The following is a 17,678-nucleotide window of genomic DNA, read 5'->3' as shown; positions in this document are numbered from 1 at the left end:
CCTTGCTTGCCACAACTAGAGAAAGTCCGCACTTAGCGACGAAGACCCAACACAGCCAAAGATAAGTACATAAATAAAATTAAAAAAAAAATCCTCAAGCATTAATGGCAACACCAGACCAATCTCCTAACCCAAAGCCCACACTGAACTAGCTCAGATACCATCTGACAATCTCCTAATTTGCATCTTTATGTATTTGGAATATGGTTAGCATTTTACAGAGAAGGAAACTGCCACTCAGGAACTAAAGCAGCCCAAGGGTTCACCTCAGGGTCTGTCATGCCGGAGCTGGGCCTTGGATTCGCGCTCTCTCATGCCCAAGGTAGGCAGGAATAGGGATGCAGAATTTCAGCATCCCGCCTCCCAGCTTCAGGACCCCGGTCAGAGGAGAATGGGCGGGGCGGTCCAGGGGCCGGAAGTCGGAAGGCCGACTTCCGTAAGCTTGACCGGCGTTCTTTGCAGCCAATCACCTGCGGGAAGCCTAGCCTGTGCCAAAGACGAGGCAGCATTCTGGTGAGGAGGGCGGGAAGCGCGAGGGCCTGAGCCTGGAAGGCGGCGGTGGGCGGGCTTCACGAGCGGCGTGCGCACTGGCCAATGGGTGGTGGGCTCCACCTCTTGGGGGCGGGCCCTGGGGGCGCGGTGACGTCGCACGGGTCAGCGCGTCGAGGCCGCCAAGGCTGCGGGCCCTGAGGACGCGGCGGCGGCCAGCGCGGCTGAGGGTCCGGTTCGCGGCGCGGGGCCGAGGAGGGTGCGGAGCGGGCTCGGTCCGAGGCTGGCGGGTTGGGGGGCCCTTGGGGGACTTAGCGGGGGTCACGTTTGGGGACCCAAGGGATGACTGGGCGGGAGAAGAAGCTGGGCCGGGGCCTGTGAGGGGTGTGGCGGTCTCTGGGACGCTGGAGCAGGGACGTCAGGGGCTGGGAAGACCTTGGAGGCGTCTCTGAAGGAAGCCGTCGGGGTCTGCCTTGGAGCTTGGGAGACGGTCGGGGGAGAAGGACGATGGAGGAGACTCTCAGCTGTGGCCCTTTGAGGAGGCCTGTTGGGAGTGTGGAGACCGGGGTGGGGGGGCCTTCGGGGACGGGGGGAGGAAGAAGTTATATTTGCTAGGACGGTGGAGGTCAGGGGAAGCAAGAGCGGGTCGGGCCTTTGGAGGAGCTTGGAAGCCATTGTCCAGTTACTGGGGAATTCAGGATTGGGGGGAGCAAGAGATGGGGTGAGCACAGCGCTGCAGAGGGTCTTAAGAGACCAGCCGAGGGGGAGGGGTTAGTGGGTAAGGGAAAGAGGGGTTGAGGCCGCTGATGGGTAGGGAGATGGAAGCGTGTTGGAGGTCTGGCAGGGAATCAGGGAGCCCCAGGGTTTGGGGGTGTGGAGAGTGTGGGGAACTTGCAGGAGTGTGTGGGGCTCTGGACGAGCAGGTTGGGAGAAGCCTAGGAGGGAGAGGTGGAAGAAGACAGGGGTGCTGTGTCTGGAAGCAGAGGTCTGTGGCTGGTGGGAGCTATGGGGGTGGAGGTGGCACAGCGGGGCTAACACTGACCTTGGGGGTTGGTGTGGTATCTAAATGAGCCGACATATGGAAGTGCCCCGCCCACCAAGTGCAAGTGCTTTCTACAAGGACCGTGGAATTTCAGCATGGTGTAATGTGAAACCTATTTTGGGGGAGCAGGTCACTCCATTGACCTAGAAGTAATGGCTGGCATCTCACTCCTTTCTTATTTCCCTGTCTCCTCCAACAGGGTCACAGCAAGAGGACTCCCTGAGGTCCTGTCCCCCGGGCCACTGTGACTGCGTTTGCACTGGAGTGGAAGGCGCTGGAAGGCAGACCGGCCGCTATGTCCACATTCAGGCAGGAAGATGTGGAAGACCACTATGAGATGGGGGAGGAGCTGGGCAGGTGAGCTCTCCCCTCTGATGGGGCTCCAAGGAGGGGAGAGACCCGCTGTGGGGTTTTCTGGGTGTATCTCCTCTCCTGTCCTTTATCCTACTCTCCAAGAAGGGATGAGTCGGTATCATGTGCTGTGGAACGAGTTTGGGCTTTGGAGTCAGCCAGTCTGGGCCTGGAATTCTTGCTCTGACATCCTCTGTGCATTTCCTTTGGGGAGAAACATAACTGAGCACAAATGGCACCTAATACGGTGCCTGGCATTGGCGTGAGAGCAGTAGATGTTGGCAGGTTTTGTTGGTGAGGGTCTGTCCCTCTCTTTAATCCTCTCTTGTGGGAGGGCAGTTGAGTCTCCCCGGGTCTCGTACGTTTCCAGGGAAGGCCTCCTGTCTGGGCACACACCCTTGTGGGAAAGAGCGGAGGTTTCCCAATCCAGCCAGCAGCTGATTTCCTGCTGGGCTGGGCCTTGGAGCGTCCCCTGGGAGCGCCCGCCTCCCCTCAGACCTGCCAGGCACCATCCTCCCCCCCCACAGAGCCTCAGACCTTATTTGGTGAGTTTGTTGCTGGCCGGCCCCATGATGTCACCAGAATGGAATGTAAATAACTGAGCCATAAACTGAGCTGTTCATCAGGCCTTTGCTGAGAGAGTGTATGGGGCTCATTTGGGATTCTGAAGTCCCTCCTTTAGGAATTTCCTCCGGTAGAGTGGTAGAGAATGCAGGCCGTCTCCCCACCCCCAAAGAAGTCTCAGACTCTGTTGTTGAAAATGTATTAGGACCTGCTGCTGAGAGTAGTTTGGCAAAAGTCAGCAAAAATACCATGTATGTTCCCTTTAACCCACTGATTCTGCTGCTAGGAGTTAATTCCGTGGGAGTAGTACATACATGGACCTAAGGATCTAGGGACAGGGAGAGTTGCTGTAAGGACTTTCTGTGAGCAAAAGATGGGAAGCCTCTTCAGTGCCCGTCACAGCACCATAGCCTCGTTGATGGACTATTACGCAGCCATAAAAAGAGCCTGAAAAGAAACAAAATTGAGTTATCTGTAGTGAGGTGGATGGACCGAGAGTCTGTCATACAGAGTGAAGTAAGTCAGAAAGAGAAAAACAAATGCTGTCTGCTAACACAGATATATGGAATCTAAAAAAAAAAAGAAAAATGGTTCTGAAGAGCCTAGGGGCAGGACAGGAATAAAGTCGCAGACATAGAGAATGGACTTGAGGACACGGGGAGGGCGAAGGGTAAGCTGGGACGAAGTGAGAGAGTAGCATGGACTTATGTATACTACTGAATGTAAAATAGATAGCTAGTGGGAAGCAGCCGCATAGCACAGGGAGATCAGCTCGGTGCTTTGTGACCACCTAGAGGGGTGGGATAGGGAGGGTGGGAGAGAGACGCAAGAGGGAGGGGATATGGGGATATATGTATATGTATAGCTGATTCACTTTGTTATACAGTAGGAACTAACACACCATTGTAAAGCAATTATACTCCAATGAAAATGTTAAATAAAAAAAAAGAGCCTGGCAACTTGTATAATGCAAGCCTCGTAGAGAGTTTATTGAAATTTTCTAGTAGCTATGTCAATTTTAATAATTTTTTTTATAATTAACCTTTTTTTTAATTAATTGATTTTTAAAAATTTATTTATTTGGCTGCGCCAGGTCTTGGTTGCGGCACTCAGGATCTTTGTTGCCGCATGCGTGGTCTTTAGTTGCGGCATGCGGGGTCTTTAGTTGTGGCTTGCGGACTTCTTAGTTGTGGCATGCATGAGGGATCTAGTTCCCTGACTGGAGATCGAACCCAGGCCCCCTGCATTGGGAGCGTGGAGTCTTAGCCACTGGACCACCAGGGAAGTCCCAATTTTAATGATTTTAGTAATGTATTCTACTTAACCCAATATGTCAAACTGTTATCATTTTGCTTGTGATCATTATAGAAATTACTAATGAAATAGTTTACTGCCTTTTATTGATGTGCACCTTTGAAATCTGGTGTGTCTTGTACACTCACAGCACGTGTTAATTCGAATGGGCTGGACAGCTTCCATGTGGCCAGTAGCTGCCATCTTGGACAGCGCTGCCCTATGTAATGATCCAGAACATTCTTGGAGACACATGAGGTGAAGGATTAATGCCACAGAACACTGTGCATACTGTGCTGCAATTTGTATAAATTGCAGATGTTGTTTGGACATCTGAGTCCTGGGCTGTTTTTTTGTTACATTTCCATTCATCTGTGAAAGGCCCTACCAGGCAGATACTGTTATTATCCTCATTTTATAGATAAAGAAACTGAGGCTGAGAGCAGGAAAGCGGCTTGCCCAAGGCTATACAGACTAAAAGTGGCCAGGCAGGATTCAGACCTTGAGGCCACGCCCTGCCGGCTGCAAAGCCCAGGCATGCTGGAACCAGTGCTGGAACCAGAGGTGGGCATCCAGCTTCTTCTGCCTGTCTCGAGTAAAGCATGGTCGTGTTTCCTTGTCCCAAGAGTCACGGGCTAAATGAACTGGGAGTGAGTTTCTTTGTGCGCCTGTGCAGATGTGTATGGAGGGTTCTTTCCTCCTAATTCAAGTCACCTGGACAGTCTTGGGAAATAAATGAATCTGCGGTTGGTCATTGTAGACCTCCAGCCTGGCTTCCACGTCACGGAGAGCTGTGTGTGTCTGTATTCGTCAGCTCGGGCTGCTGTAGTAAAGTGCCTCAGACTGGAGGGCATGAACAGTGGAGGTTGATTCTCTCACGGTGCTGAAGGCTGGACATCCAAGGTCGAGGTGTCAGCAGGCTTGGTTCCCTCTGAGGCCTCTCTCCTTGGTGTGTAGATGGCTGCCTTCTCCCCATGTCCTCACGTTTTCTCCCTCTGTGCATATCTGTGTCCTAAACTCCTGTTCTTATTATAATCTCCTTATAAGGACACCAGTCATACTGGATTAGGACCCACATCAGTGATCTCATCTTGTACTTAATTACCTCACATTTTGAGGTTCTGGGGGTTAGGATTTTGGGGGACACAATTCAACAGTGTCTTTGTCCCTCTTCCCATGAACTCTTTCTTTGTTAGTTTTTTTGTTAGTTCAGCTTGGAATAAAGCTAGAGGGGAAAAAAATCCTTGTATTTGAGAATTAGGCCACATGTCCAGTGCTTAGCAGTGTTCCGGGCACGCGGCGAACACTCGGCCCTCGAAGTTATTACCGTTAGGCGTCATTGTGGGATGGAAGGTGGACCTGGAAGAACTTGCTTGGTTGATGTCGGCAGAGGGGAGGGGGAAAGGCCTTTCAGGTGTGGGGAATGTTAGCTAAGATGTGGAGGTGGGGGCAGGAGCACAGCGTGGATTTCCGTGCGGGGGGCGAGGCCTGATCAGGGACACTTGACATTTCTCGTCTGACCTGTGCTCTTGGCTTTTAGACTAGTGTATGAGTGTCCTGTTGCTGCTGTAACAAATTACCAGAATTTAGTGGCTTAGAACAACACCCATTTATTATCATAAAGGTCTGGGAGTCAGAAGTCTAAAATGGATCTGCAGGGTTGGTCCTTCTGGAGACTCCAGGGGAGCATCGGTTCCCGCCTTTTCCAGCTTCTAGAGGCACCGCATCCCTGGCTCGCGGCCCCTCCTCCATCCTCACAGCCAGCAGCGCAGCATCTCCCATCTCGCTCTGCCTCTGACCCTCCCACCTCCGTCTTACAAGGACCCTGTGATGACACTGGGCCCCCCAGGGAATCCAGGGTCATCCCCATCTCAGGGGCCTTAACTTAATTCTGTCTGCAAAGGCCCTCTGCCCCATGAGATGACGTGTCCACAGGTTCTGGGGATTCGGATGTGGACCCTTATTTAGCCTACCCTGGTTGGTAATAATTTGCACTCCCCACCTTGATCCTCACCTGCCTGAGTGTGCTCGGAGCGTGTCTGCAGTGGCCTGCCGTGGGCGCCTTTGTGTCTCAGTGCTCACGAGGGCAGCGCTTCAGGTGTTTGCTGGCTGCAGGTGGTTCTGGGCGTCCCAGTGAGGTCCACTTACTGGGACACACCCAGTTGGGTCCCTCGGCTTTTCTGAGGGCCCTGCTGGCTTGGCAGAGGCGCCCCTCACTCGTTTCTCGTTCTGTCTGGCCTGTCCTCCCTGTGCTGTCACCAACTTAAGAGACCCCTCCTGTCCCCAAGGCCCGTCTGCACAATTCCTTCCTCTGCGTGCTCGTCCCCCATTTCCACGAGATGTCACATAGTCACCTAGTCTCCTTTCCCTTGACCCCCAGTAGTGCCTGGTTGAAGTTTCTTGTCTGGAATGTGTGCCTTCTGTCTTAGAATTAGTTTCTCTGCTCACGTGTGTGTTCATATATCCTCTGGAGGCTGGGGTGCACGACCCATGGCCTTTGGGCCACATCCGGCCCTCACCTAGTTCAGTATGGCCCGCCTACGAACGTAGGATGGTTTTTTCCTTGTTTAAAGGGTTATAAAAACACACAAGAATTGTGACAGAGACCACATGGCCCGTAAAGCTTAAAATATTTACCCTCTGGCCTTTTTCATTCAACTCCTGAGTGAAAGCAAGTTAACGTAAGTTCCTAGATAGCAAAAGAATACGGACATTGGACAGCTCCCTGGAGTGCAGTAAAGAGAGTTTCTCTCTCTTTCTCTTCAGATACCAGGGGTCTTGAGATACAAGTCACACACCATACAGTTTACTCATTTAAAGTGTACAATTTAATGATCTTTCATACATTCACAGGGTTTTACAACCTTCACCATTAACTACTTTCAGAACGTTTCCATCACTCCAAAAGGAAACCTCATCCCCATGAGCAGGCAAACCCCCATCCCCTCCCCCAGCCCAACAACCAGGAGCCCACTCTCTGTGTCGGTGGATCTGCCTGTTCTGGACGTTTCCCATCAGTGGAATCACACACTGGGTGTCCTTCTGTGTCTGGCTTCTCTCTCTGAGCATCGTATTCTCAGGGTCCATGCACGTTGTAGCGAGTGTCAATGCTTCTCTCCTTTTGATGGCTGAGTGATGTGCCCGTCTGTGGAGGGACCACATTTTGTGTATCCATCATCTGTTGAGGGACATTTGGGTTATTTCCATCTTATGGCTACTGTGAATAATGGTGCTGTGCACATTTGTGTGCAAATTTTTGTGGAGTGATATTCCTGGGTCCGATGGTAACTCCATGTTTCACCTTTTGAGGAACCGCCAGACTATTTTCCACCGCGGCTGCCCCGTCTCACACTCCTACCAGCCATGCGCCTGGGTTCCGGTTTCTCCACATCCTCACTCTTCTCTCTTGTTGTGAAAATGTATGTACTTCTTTCACTCTGCCTATTGAATAACAAGCTCTTTTTTTTTTTTAAAGGTGATAGACATCCTTTTATTTATTTATTTTTTGGCTCAGCCACACGGCATGTGGGATCTTAGTTCCCCGACTAGGGATTGAACCCGTGCCCCCTGCACTGGGAGCATGGAGTCTTAAACACTTCCACTCCAGGGAAGTCCCTGAATAAGAAGCTCTTTTGAACTCAGTGGTTTTTTATCTTAGATTTTAAACAATGATGAAATACGCTGTGAGAAGTTGAATCGTATAGAGTCATATCAAATGAAAAGTAAAAACCCCTTTTCACTGCCCTCAGTCGCACTCCTCAGAGATGTCTCTTGCTCACAGCTTGGTGTGTGTCCTTCAGACCTCTTTTCCTGCATCTACACACATAAACATACCTGCATAGGTGGGTACAGCATGTACCTTTTTTACCCAGAAAAATCTTGTTCCTTGTGTTATCCTGCAGCTGTCTTCACTGAGCCGGTCTTCACGGGTATCTGTCTTTTCTTTTTTTTTTTTTTAATTTTTTTATTATTTTAACTATTTATCTTTGGCTGCGTTGGGTCTTCGTTGCTGCGCATGGGCTTTCTCTAGTTGCAGCGAGAGGGGGCTACTCTTCGTTGCGGTGTGCGGGCTTCTCATTGCCGTGGCTCTTCTTGTTGCGGAGCACGGGCTCTAGGCATGCGGGCTTCAGTAGTTGTGGTGCATGGGCTCAGTAGTTGTGGCTCGCGGGCTCTAGAGCGCAGGCTTAGTAGTTGTGGCGCACGGGCTTAGTTGCTGTGTGGCATGTGGGATCTTCCCGGACCAGGGCTTGAACCCGTGCCCCCTGCATTGGCAGGCAGATTCTTAACCACTGCACCACCCGGGAAGCCCACGGGTGTCTTTCCAGTCAGCACAAGGAGAGTCATTCTTTTCCAAGACTGTGAAAATTCTGCCTGACTTACCATGATGGGAGTCCAGCTCCCTTTTGATAAACGTGGAGCCGTTTCTGTTCTTTCACTGCTGCAGAAACGCCAGGTAGCCACTGTATTCACCAATTTGCACTCACGTGGGAGTACCCCTGCCAGGTGGGGTGCATTCTTCAGCTGGTGGGGTGCACCTCAGCATGGTGCCAGGAGCTGGGACGAGCTGTCCCAGGAGGTTGCATCATCCGAGCGCGGCCCGGTCCCAAGAGTCCTGTGACCCTCTCGGCGCCCACTCCCCACTCTCCCCTCCCGCTCTGTCCCTGCAGCGGCCAGTTTGCGATTGTGCGGAAATGCCGGCAGAAGGGCACTGGGAAGGAGTACGCGGCCAAGTTCATCAAGAAGCGCCGCTTGTCGTCCAGCCGCCGGGGGGTCAGCCGGGAGGAGATCGAGCGGGAGGTGAACATCCTGCGGGAGATCCGGCACCCCAACATCATCACGCTGCACGACATCTTTGAGAACAAGACTGACGTGGTGCTCATCCTGGAACTGGTCTCGGGCGGGGAGCTCTTCGACTTCCTGGCGGAGAAGGAGTCGCTGACAGAGGACGAGGCCACCCAGTTCCTCAAGCAGATCCTGGACGGTGTCCATTACCTGCACTCCAAACGCATCGCCCACTTCGACCTCAAGGTAGCCCCGCTGGGCCCTCAGGACAAAGCTGGGGACCAGCCTGACTGGGGAGGGTGAGGATGGGGGCCGAGAGGGTCCACCTCCCCTCGGCACAGGATGTCCTTGCCCGGGGCGTTGGGGAGACAGACTGGCTCAGGCCTGGACCTGTGCGGGGGTCAGCCCGCACAAACCCCGCACGCTGGGATTGGGAGGTGCTCAGGGACAACCTGGCGCTGTTCCCTGAGGTGCCGGGCCGGCAGCAGCACTGCCTCCCGCCCAGCGCCCTGCCTTCCCACCCCGCCCCCAGCCAGAGAACATCATGCTCCTGGACAAAAATGTGCCCAACCCGCGGATCAAGCTCATCGACTTCGGCATCGCCCACAAAATCGAAGCAGGGAACGAGTTCAAGAACATCTTTGGCACTCCGGAGTTCGTGGGTAAGGCCCGGTGTGGGCCTTGGGGGGTACTGGAGGACTTCCAGCTGGCATGGGGTGAGGCAGGCCCACTGGCCTCAGGTTTCCCTTCCTGGCCCCGGCGCTGGACACGGGGACTCAAGGCCTGGCGTTGGTGCTGTCACCGTCCTGGCCTTCCCTGCCGAGAGCCGGCCTTGTCTGAGTGGGCTCTGTCCGCTGGTGCCCCCTTAGCCACACCCGGCACCTGACCCTGTCTGCCTATCTCTGCAGCTCCCGAGATCGTCAACTACGAGCCCCTGGGTCTGGAGGCGGACATGTGGTGAGTGGGGGGCGGCGGGCCCGGGGCTGCCCTCATCGCTTCTCCTCAGGGCATCCCCCATCTGTCCCCAGGAGCTGCCGGTCACAGCCGCAGGCCGGAGTGTAGCCTCTTCTCCTGGTCTTGGAGCTGTGGGGCAGGGGCAGGACAGACTGCTGCCTTAGAACAGGGTTGGCCAATGACCCAGGCCCATGAGCTCGGAATGGTTCTCACGTTTCTGGAGGGTTGTTAAAAACACACGCACGTGTGGCAGAGACCATCTGTGTCCCCCAAAGCCCCGCTCAGCGTCTCGCCCTTTAGAGAAGGAGTTTGCCAGCCCTGCCCTTGGCCACAGCAGCCCCGTCGAGGGCCCCACGTCTGCATGTCTGTGGTGCCTTTGGACTCTGTCCACGCCGCCCCGACCCTGGCCAGTTTGAGCCTGGACAGGCAGGTGTGGCCAGAGGCACTTCAGCGTCCAGTCCTGAGACCCTCTGAGCAGAGCGAGGGCCTTGGTGGGGGCTATGCAGCCCCTGGAGGGAGAGGGTCCCTGGGGCTGACGGGCCTGCTGCCGACCGGGCTCTGGGGTTGGGGTGCTGTGCCCGGCTGAGCTGACCCCTGTCTCTTCTGTATGTTCTCTTCCAGGAGCATTGGTGTCATCACCTACATCCTGTGAGTACCTGCTCGGCGCTTCCTGCTCCCTCCCGGGGCCCTGCTGGGTCAAGAGGAGGGTAGGGAGGCTTCTGTGCGGGGACGGAGAGTGGAAGGCAGCACCCTCAGTGCTCTGATGTGTCGCGGCGCTCGGGAACTCTGGATGGGTGGACGAATGCATGAGTGAATGAATGAATTTGTGCAGGAGAGAGAGGTGTGTTCAGGAGAGTTCAGAAGGCAGGGCCTGATCGTGTGAAACAACCGTGCAAGGCCCTGGGCCGGGATGGCATGTCCCCCTCGTCCTCTGGCTGGCAGCTCCTAGGCGTGGTGGATTCAGACACGGGCCCGTTGGAGAGTAACTCAGCCTCCAGCCCCTCCCCTTCCTGGAGGTCAGGGGTGAGGATGAAAGTTCCATCCCTGTAACCCCACTTGCTGGTTCCCCGGCCACCAGCCCCCTCCTTAGGGCCTTTCCAAAGTCACCTCAGTGGCATCAACTCAGGTGTGGTTGGAGGGGGCTTCTTGTGAACAACAAAAACACTCCTTTCATCTCGAACCTTGAGCTGTTTTAGGAAAGGGAACAAAGACCAAATATTATAACAGAAGATGCTCCCACCTTGGGTTTTAGGAAATGACGAGGGTTTTCGGATGTGTGTGCCTGAGGATTGGAGTGAAGACCACATATACATTTGTCACCCTAAGTCACAGCATCACGTACCCAGAACCCCACAGTATGGTGCTGTGGCCTCAGTGCAGCATGTCTGGAAGACACACGATGTCTACGGTGTTGGCCAGGACTCCCCCCGACCTGCCCCCAAAGTTAGCCGTTTTCTCTCTAACTACTACACGCTTCAGGGAAGTGCCTCAAGGTTGTGCGTCTGCGTAGCTACTTTGAGATTCTGCAGAGATTTTGCCCACCCATTTCAGCACCCCTCACTGGCTGGGCAGTGGGTTTTCACTGCTTCTGGTTGGAGGCTGGGCGCAGTTGTGGTTGGTGGCCATGGGCCTGGCATCGCCCTTCTTCCACGTCTGCCCCCTGCATGGGCATGGCGGAGTCGGGTGGTGGCGTGGACAGCGGCCTGGTTGTGGGGTGACCGCTGGGCTGTCCGGCCCCACTGAGCCTGGTGTCCATCTTCCAGTTTGAGTGGCGCGTCCCCATTCCTGGGAGAGACCAAGCAGGAGACCCTGACCAACATCTCGGCCGTGAACTACGACTTTGACGAGGAGTACTTCAGCAACACCAGCGAGCTGGCCAAGGACTTCATCCGCCGGCTGCTCGTCAAAGACCCCAAGTAGGAGCGCTGGGCCGGGCAGGGAGGGCCTGGCGAGGCCCCCAGGATGGGCGCTGTGGCCGAGGACAAGTAACATGTCCGTGTCCGTCCGAGGCGCCACCTTCCTGTTACTGGGAATCGGGCGTGGCTTCTGCTTTGGGCTGGAGATAGCACAGAGAAGTTAAGTCGGCCCTCTTAAGAAGCTGTCTCTTAAGCTTTTAATTTGTGGCCAACGTTTAAGATAGGAGGTTTCCTATAAGATTCCAGATTACTATTTGTTTTTTCTTAGAAAAAAATCTAACTGTGCTGGCAGCATGGAGCCTGTATTCACACAGAGGTGCTCCCATGGGCCACAGTCCTCCCCAGCCTCCTCCTCTAGGCACCTGAGTTGTGAGACCCCAGTGTTAAGTGTCAACACTGTGAACGAAACCCCTCAGAAAACATGGAGACCCTGGAGTCCACATCCCCAGGCCCCTTGACGGGCTCCTTGTGGTTGGCCAAGCAGAGTGGAAGCTCTTCATGGTGCCTGTACTTTCACGGTCATTTCAGGGACTTGCTGCTGGGCTGGAGGGTGACTTTAGGGACTTGGGGGGGGGGTCCCCAGGGGCGGGTGCCTGAGTCAGCCACAGGTGGGGCTGAGAGCCAGAGTTGCAGCAGGGAGAGCATGGCTCACCCCTTCCTGCTCTCTGCGTCGGGGAGGATGGTAAAGTGGCCCACGTGCAACTAACTAGGGTTGGGGGCTCTTCCAGGAGGAGAATGACCATCGCCCAGAGCCTGGAGCATTCCTGGATCAAGGTGAGGCAGTGGGGCTGCCCCCACGTAGGCATGGCAGGTGTGAGCAGCCTCTGGCATGGGGGAGGGTCCCCAGGGGAGCGGGCCCGGACGGTGTGGGGCACGGGGTGTGCGTGGACGTGGTGTCAGAGCCATCTCACGGAGACGCCGGCTGGAGTCCATGGCCCCTCTGCACGTAGCAGGGCTCCCTCCCCAGAACTTCCCAGAAAGGGGTCACCTCCAGGGCCGGGTTAGGGTTGGCAACCTCTGTAAAGAGCCAGAGAGTAAATGCCTTTGGGTCTGTGGTCTGTGGCACGACCACGTAGTCTGCCATCTATTTTCGGCTCGGCCATCAGAGTGTGGAAGCTCCAGGAGCACGTGTACGTGAATGGGCGGGGCTGCGTGCCAATGAAAAGCGAGCGGAGGGCCGGGTGTGGGCCGGGGGGGAATGCTCTCCCTGCCGGCCCCTGGTCCAAGGCGCCCTCCCCTCCTGCTGCAGGCGATCCGGCGGCGGAACGTGCGGCGAGAGGACAGTGGCCGCAAGCCGGAGCGGCGGCGCCTGAAGACGGCCCGCCTCAAGGAGTACACCATCAAGTCGCACTCGAGCATGCCCCCCAACAACACCTACGTCAACTTTGAGCGCTTCTCCAAGGTGCTGGAGGAGGTGGCGGCGGCCGAGGAGGGCCTGCGTGGGCTCGAGCACAGCCGGCGCCTGTTCCACGAGGACATCGAGGCGCTGACGGCAATCTACGAGGAGAAAGAGGCCTGGTACCGCGAGGAGAACGAGAGCATCGGCCAGGACCTGCGGCGGCTGCGCCAGGAGCTGCACAAGACCGAGGCGCTCCAGCGGCAGGCCCAGGAGGAGGCCAAGGGTGCCCTGCTGGGGGCCAGCGGGCTCAGGCGCCGCTTCAGCCGCCTCGAGAACCGCTACGAGGCGCTGGCCAAGCAGGTGGCCTCCGAGATGCTGTTCGTGCAGGATCTGGTGCGTGCCATGGAGCAGGAGAAGCTGCAGGGCGGGGAGTGCAGCCTCCGCTAGGGCCGCTCGGGGCGCGGTGTCCTGCACCCCGGGGGAGCCCCCCGTCGCCCTGCTGTGGCCCTGGATGTCCACGGCTGAGGGGAGGGCTTTGGCCCGGCTCTGCGCCGGGAGGACGTGGCTGACCTGGGCCTTCTCTGCGCAACCCAAGTCGTCGTCCCCGGGCCCCGGCTCAGCCCCTCCCTCCTGCAACTCGACTCTGGGGGCTTCCGGGGCAGCATCACCTCAGGAACTCTGCAAGGGGTTGGCACCGCCAAGACAGCTCTGGCCATGGTGGACACCGATGCCTCACACGTGGCAGGGTGTAGGGGTGGCAGCCTCCATGTGCAGGGCCTGGGTCAGCGGCTGCAGGCCCTCCATGTGGTCTGAGTGCATGGAGCCTTGGTGTGGGGACGGGGGTGTCTTGAGTGCCCCGGGCTCGCCCCAGGGCTCAGAATTGGAGGGGCCTCTGCTCGACAGCCCGGCTCCTCCTGTTGTGGAGACGGATGGCTGCTCCTCCAGGGTCTGTGGTGGAGGTGGCCTCTGAGCCCAGCTCTTCAGACCCCCCAGCCTCTCGCAGGGCCCCCAGCCTGGGGCTGGGCACCAGGGCCAGAGCTGAGGAGATGACGCAGCCCTCGAGGAGGTGTGGGTCTGGGGGTTGTATTGGGGGCAGTGTGTGGCAGGGCACAGCGCCCGGATGCAGTAAAGGAAACATCTGTAAAGCTGAGTCTCCACTCCCTCCCTGAGGCAGGCCCACTGGGGGCGGGGAAGGGGGTGAAGAGCTGTGGCCGCATGGAGCCTCCCGCGGGCAGGCTGTGGAACCATCCCCTGCTCTCCAGCTCCCTGTCAACGCACAGCGCTGACTCTGAGAGCCATCGGCACGGGTCCCACCTGCTGCCTTGCCCTGTCCCTCTCCCTCCCCCAGTGCTGCCTTCAGGACAGCACCTCTCGGCTGGGCCCCCCGGAGTAGCTGCTGGAGGCCCGTGTTCCCAGCGTCCCCTCCTGGAGAGCCGCAGGGCCCCTTACACACGCCCCACCCCATGTTCTGTGCCGCCCATTTGACTGCCTTTGCTGGCCTGGTGTTTCCAGGGACCCCCTCTCCGGTGGAGGTGGAGCCTTGGCGAGTGCTGGCCTGAACCACAGGGTTGAGAGGGTTTCAGCGGGCAGTGCCGCTGTGTGCCACTAGGTGCTGCCCTGGAGTGGGGTCTTGCGCCCCAGAGAGAGTGCCCTGAGAGCCAGGCTTCAGTGGAACGTGAGTCCCCGGCTGGTGGCCCCTCTGAGCTCGGAATTCTCTGCTGCTGGTTGTGTTAATCGAGGGACCCCTGTGCAGCACCCCCTTGGCCTGAGAGGAGTCCTCGGGACAGAGGCCAGCCCGGGCCGAGTGCAGCGAGGAGCTGGGCAGGTGGGCGGGTACTCCACCTGTGGCCCTGCCTGGGGCTCAGGCCCAGGACCCTGCGGGGCCGAGGAGGCCTTGGGACCTGGATGTGGGGCTGGCACGGGTGGGGGTCGGCCTGCTGTACGCCCCTCACGAGCTCCACTGCGTGACACACATGCCTCTAAGCGTATGCGTGCTGCTCGGAGGCGTGTGTGTCAGCCTAGAGGAAGTGAAGCGTGGCTTCCCTGGCGTCCTGCTCGTCTCTGCTTGGGCCCAAGCAGGGGCGGCCAGCCTTGGCAGTCATCTGGTGCCACGGCCTCTCCGGCCTCTTGTATCTCCCTGTCTCTGTCACTGCCTGCTCCCACAGCCCTGGGGGCCTTGGAGGCTGCTCCGATCTTGGGGCTCAGGTGGACTGGGCTTCTTGTCGTTGCTAGGAGGTGGTGGCGTCCAGGCAGCTGGAGTGGCCTTGGAGGGGTTTCCTGTCCCTTTGCTCCTCCTGAGATGCTGCCGGGTCACATGTGGGCTCCCCGGCCCTGCTTTGGGCCCTCCGGGAGGAGATGTCCTTGCTGCTCCTGCTCCCACTCGCCTCAGCCTCTGGGTCTGGAACGTGGTTCCAAAGAAGGCCTTTCTGACCCTCTTCCTCCTTCCCAGCGGCCTGCTCAGCCTTCTGTTGCCTCGTTCCATGCATCCCTCCCCCTACCGGTTTTTTAAAACTAATTTTAGAAAAATTGAGATAAGGCTCACTGTACAATTCATCCCTTTTCATTTGTCTGTTTTTGATCAACAACTTCCACTTTTAAAGTCTCAGTAAATTTCAGTTTGTCGAATGGTTGGACCCACTCAGGTTTCTCCAGTTGGTGTGTGATTGCTCCACAGCTGTCGCCTGGTTATTAGGCCTTCAAGGCAGGACCCTGAGCAGCAGATCCCCCGATGGTACGTTGCAAAGCGCGGTCGGCCCGCGGCAGGAAAGGGGCACCAAGTGTGGATAATTGTATAACATCAGGAGGCCGTGGTCTGGGTGCCTCCCACGGAAAGGGAGGAGCTTCCGTGCAGTGCTAGAGAGTCTCCAGACCCCGAGAGGGGTGAGCCGGAGGTCCCTGAAGGCCTCAGGGGACCAGTGAATAGCATTCATCCAGCCGTCATTTCCCCAGTCATGCCGCACTGTGGGCCCCACGTCAGGCCCTGGGAGATGGCGGTAGGAGTTGGACGCAATGGTCTGTCTTGATAAGGGCAGGGGCGGGGCCCTCACCCATCCAGCCTTTCTGATGGAGACTTCCAGGTAGAAACCACAATTCCCTTTGGACTCACACCTGCCCTTTCCGTATCCAAAGTACCTCTGTGCTGAGGGCAAATTCCCCAGCGTCTTCAGTGGGTAACGTGAGCAGGTGTCCTTGCTTTGGAGATGACCTCTGCCCCCTGACCCGGGTTATCTTGCTCAGTGCAGCCTCGGCGTCCTCAATCTGTCAGTTAAGGGCACAGGGAACCACTTTGTGGTCATAAAGCACCTCCCAGTGTATCTGGCCCATGCAAGCACTTACAAATAGTGCTGTCCCTTTGTAGAGCCCCTGGGACTGACGTGCTGTTATTAGTCTTGTCTGTGACAGACAGGCCCCAGAGTGGCCCCCACGTAGCCCCGCCTCCTGCTCCCCACCCCCTGGAGAGCAGGCTGGCCTCGTGGCAGGTTCTGACCAACAGAACACTGGGAAGGTGATGGAGTCACTTCCGTGGTTAGGCTGCGCAGCCTATGATTTCCGTCTTGCCAGCTGACTCCCTTGCTGGCTTTGATGCAGTGAGCCGTCATGTTGGACAGGCCCATGTGGCAAGGAACAGCCAGCAAGCAGCGAAGCCCACTGACCACGTGAGGGGTCCTAACAGTGGGCCCCTCCCTAGTCGAGCCTTCGGATAAAACCCAGCCTGGACTGACATCTGGATTGCAGCTTCCTGAGGGACCCTGAGCACAGGACCCAGGTAAGCCAATCAAGACTCCTGACCCACAACTGTGAGATGATGATGCGTATTGCTTTAAGGCACTAGGTTTGTTACACAGCAGTAGCTGACTCACGCTGATGAAGGTGTGCTGCATCCACTTACAGGTTCACCGAGTAATTCAACTCTCGCTGCCCCTCTTTTGGCACCCTGTCCCTCTGCCACGCCCTCAGCCCCTTTTCTTTCAGGGGTGTGATTGGGGGGGGTGCGTGTTAGCACCTTCTGCTCTGAGGAGAGTGGGCCTCCCAGCAGGTCTGCAGAGCGAGGACTCCCCACGTCTGTTTTTAAAAAAAATATTTATTTGGTTGCACCAGGTCTTTGTTGCAGCATGTGGGCTCCTTAGTTGTGGCATGCGAACTCTTAGTTGCAGCATGCACGTGGGATCTAGTTCCCTGACCAGGGTTGAACCCGGGCCCCCTGGGTTGGGAGGACGGAGTCCTATCCACTGCACCACCAGGGAAGTCCCCCCTGCATCTGGTTTTGCTCTTACGCAAAATGGGAGTGTCTTCTTGCCTGCTCCTTGAGACGGGGGGTGGGGTGGGGGGGAATGAACCGTGGGAGCCGTGAATCCTGTCCCTCCAGCTGGCGAGAGTCAGGCTGGACCTGCCCTGAGGTTCGCTTAGGGTTTGGCTGCCATGTGCGTGAAGCTCGTTGCAAGGAAGGCGTTGAAAGCCCGTGTTTATCTCAGAGCAAAGCTTGCGCAGAAGATGGCGAGTGAGGGAGGCTGGGCTTCCACTGCCGGCTCCGCCCCGAAACTGCAGCAATCCCCCTCCCTGCCTGCCGCACAGTGGTGGTGCCCCCCCACCCCCACCCCGAGACGCTATGAGGAGTCACCGGGAACCTGGAGAGCACTGCGGAAGCTGATCAGGTCAGAGGGATGAGACCTCAGACCAGCAGAGCTCGTGTCCCCGGGCAGGTCAGGTTCTCCAAGTGGACGTCGTGACACCAGCTGCAGAGAGAGACGGCAGCAGGCACAGGGGTCATGATGGTGCCTCTAGAGCCACTCGGCCCTACACCCCCGCCACTGGGGAGGGGAGAGGGTCTGGGAGGGCTCAGATTTTGGGCGGTCAACAGAGTCCAAGCTTTATTAGATTGAAGTCACGAGGGTCAGAGAAGGTCAACATCATTATCGCTTAGGACACCAGCTGCAGAGAGAGACGGCAG

General features: G+C 56.9%; 1 protein-coding gene across 4 annotated transcripts; it reads left to right on the top strand.

The window, feature by feature from the left end:
* The first annotated feature begins 610 nt into the window (after positions 1-610).
* Positions 611-15,355, top strand: DAPK3 (death associated protein kinase 3). Of its 4 annotated transcripts, none has more exons than XM_082453246.1 (9): positions 611-748; positions 1,731-1,888; positions 8,407-8,767; positions 9,054-9,183; positions 9,430-9,478; positions 10,097-10,123; positions 11,239-11,391; positions 12,120-12,165; positions 12,641-15,355. In XM_082453246.1, the coding sequence occupies exons 2-9, from the start codon at positions 1,827-1,829 to the stop codon at positions 13,175-13,177; spliced, it is 1,365 nt and encodes a 454-aa protein (XP_082309372.1). In that variant the 5' UTR covers positions 611-748; positions 1,731-1,826; the 3' UTR covers positions 13,178-15,355. The 4 variants fall into 4 exon arrangements, with proteins under 4 accessions (XP_082309372.1, XP_082309373.1, XP_082309375.1 ...); XM_082453247.1 differs by having other exon boundaries at positions 661-764; XM_082453249.1 differs by having other exon boundaries at positions 699-719.
* Positions 15,356-17,678: the final 2,323 nt, after the last annotated feature.

This window comes from Balaenoptera physalus (genome assembly GCF_965194825.1).
Source record: "Balaenoptera physalus genome assembly, chromosome: 3".
In the NCBI taxonomy this organism is placed as follows: domain Eukaryota; kingdom Metazoa; phylum Chordata; class Mammalia; order Artiodactyla; family Balaenopteridae; genus Balaenoptera; species Balaenoptera physalus.
This window is presented reverse-complemented; position numbering and strand designations above follow the sequence as displayed.

Bases quoted from the DNA above. Each gene is read 5' to 3' on its own strand.
- DAPK3 (XM_082453246.1), top strand. From the start codon at position 1,827: ATGTCCACATTCAGGCAGGAAGATGTGGAAGACCACTATGAGATGGGG. The intron at 9,184-9,429 runs GTAAGGCCCGGT...CTATCTCTGCAG, and splicing joins TGGCACTCCGGAGTTCGTGG to CTCCCGAGATCGTCAACTAC. The intron at 11,392-12,119 runs GTAGGAGCGCTG...GGGCTCTTCCAG, and splicing joins CTGCTCGTCAAAGACCCCAA to GAGGAGAATGACCATCGCCC.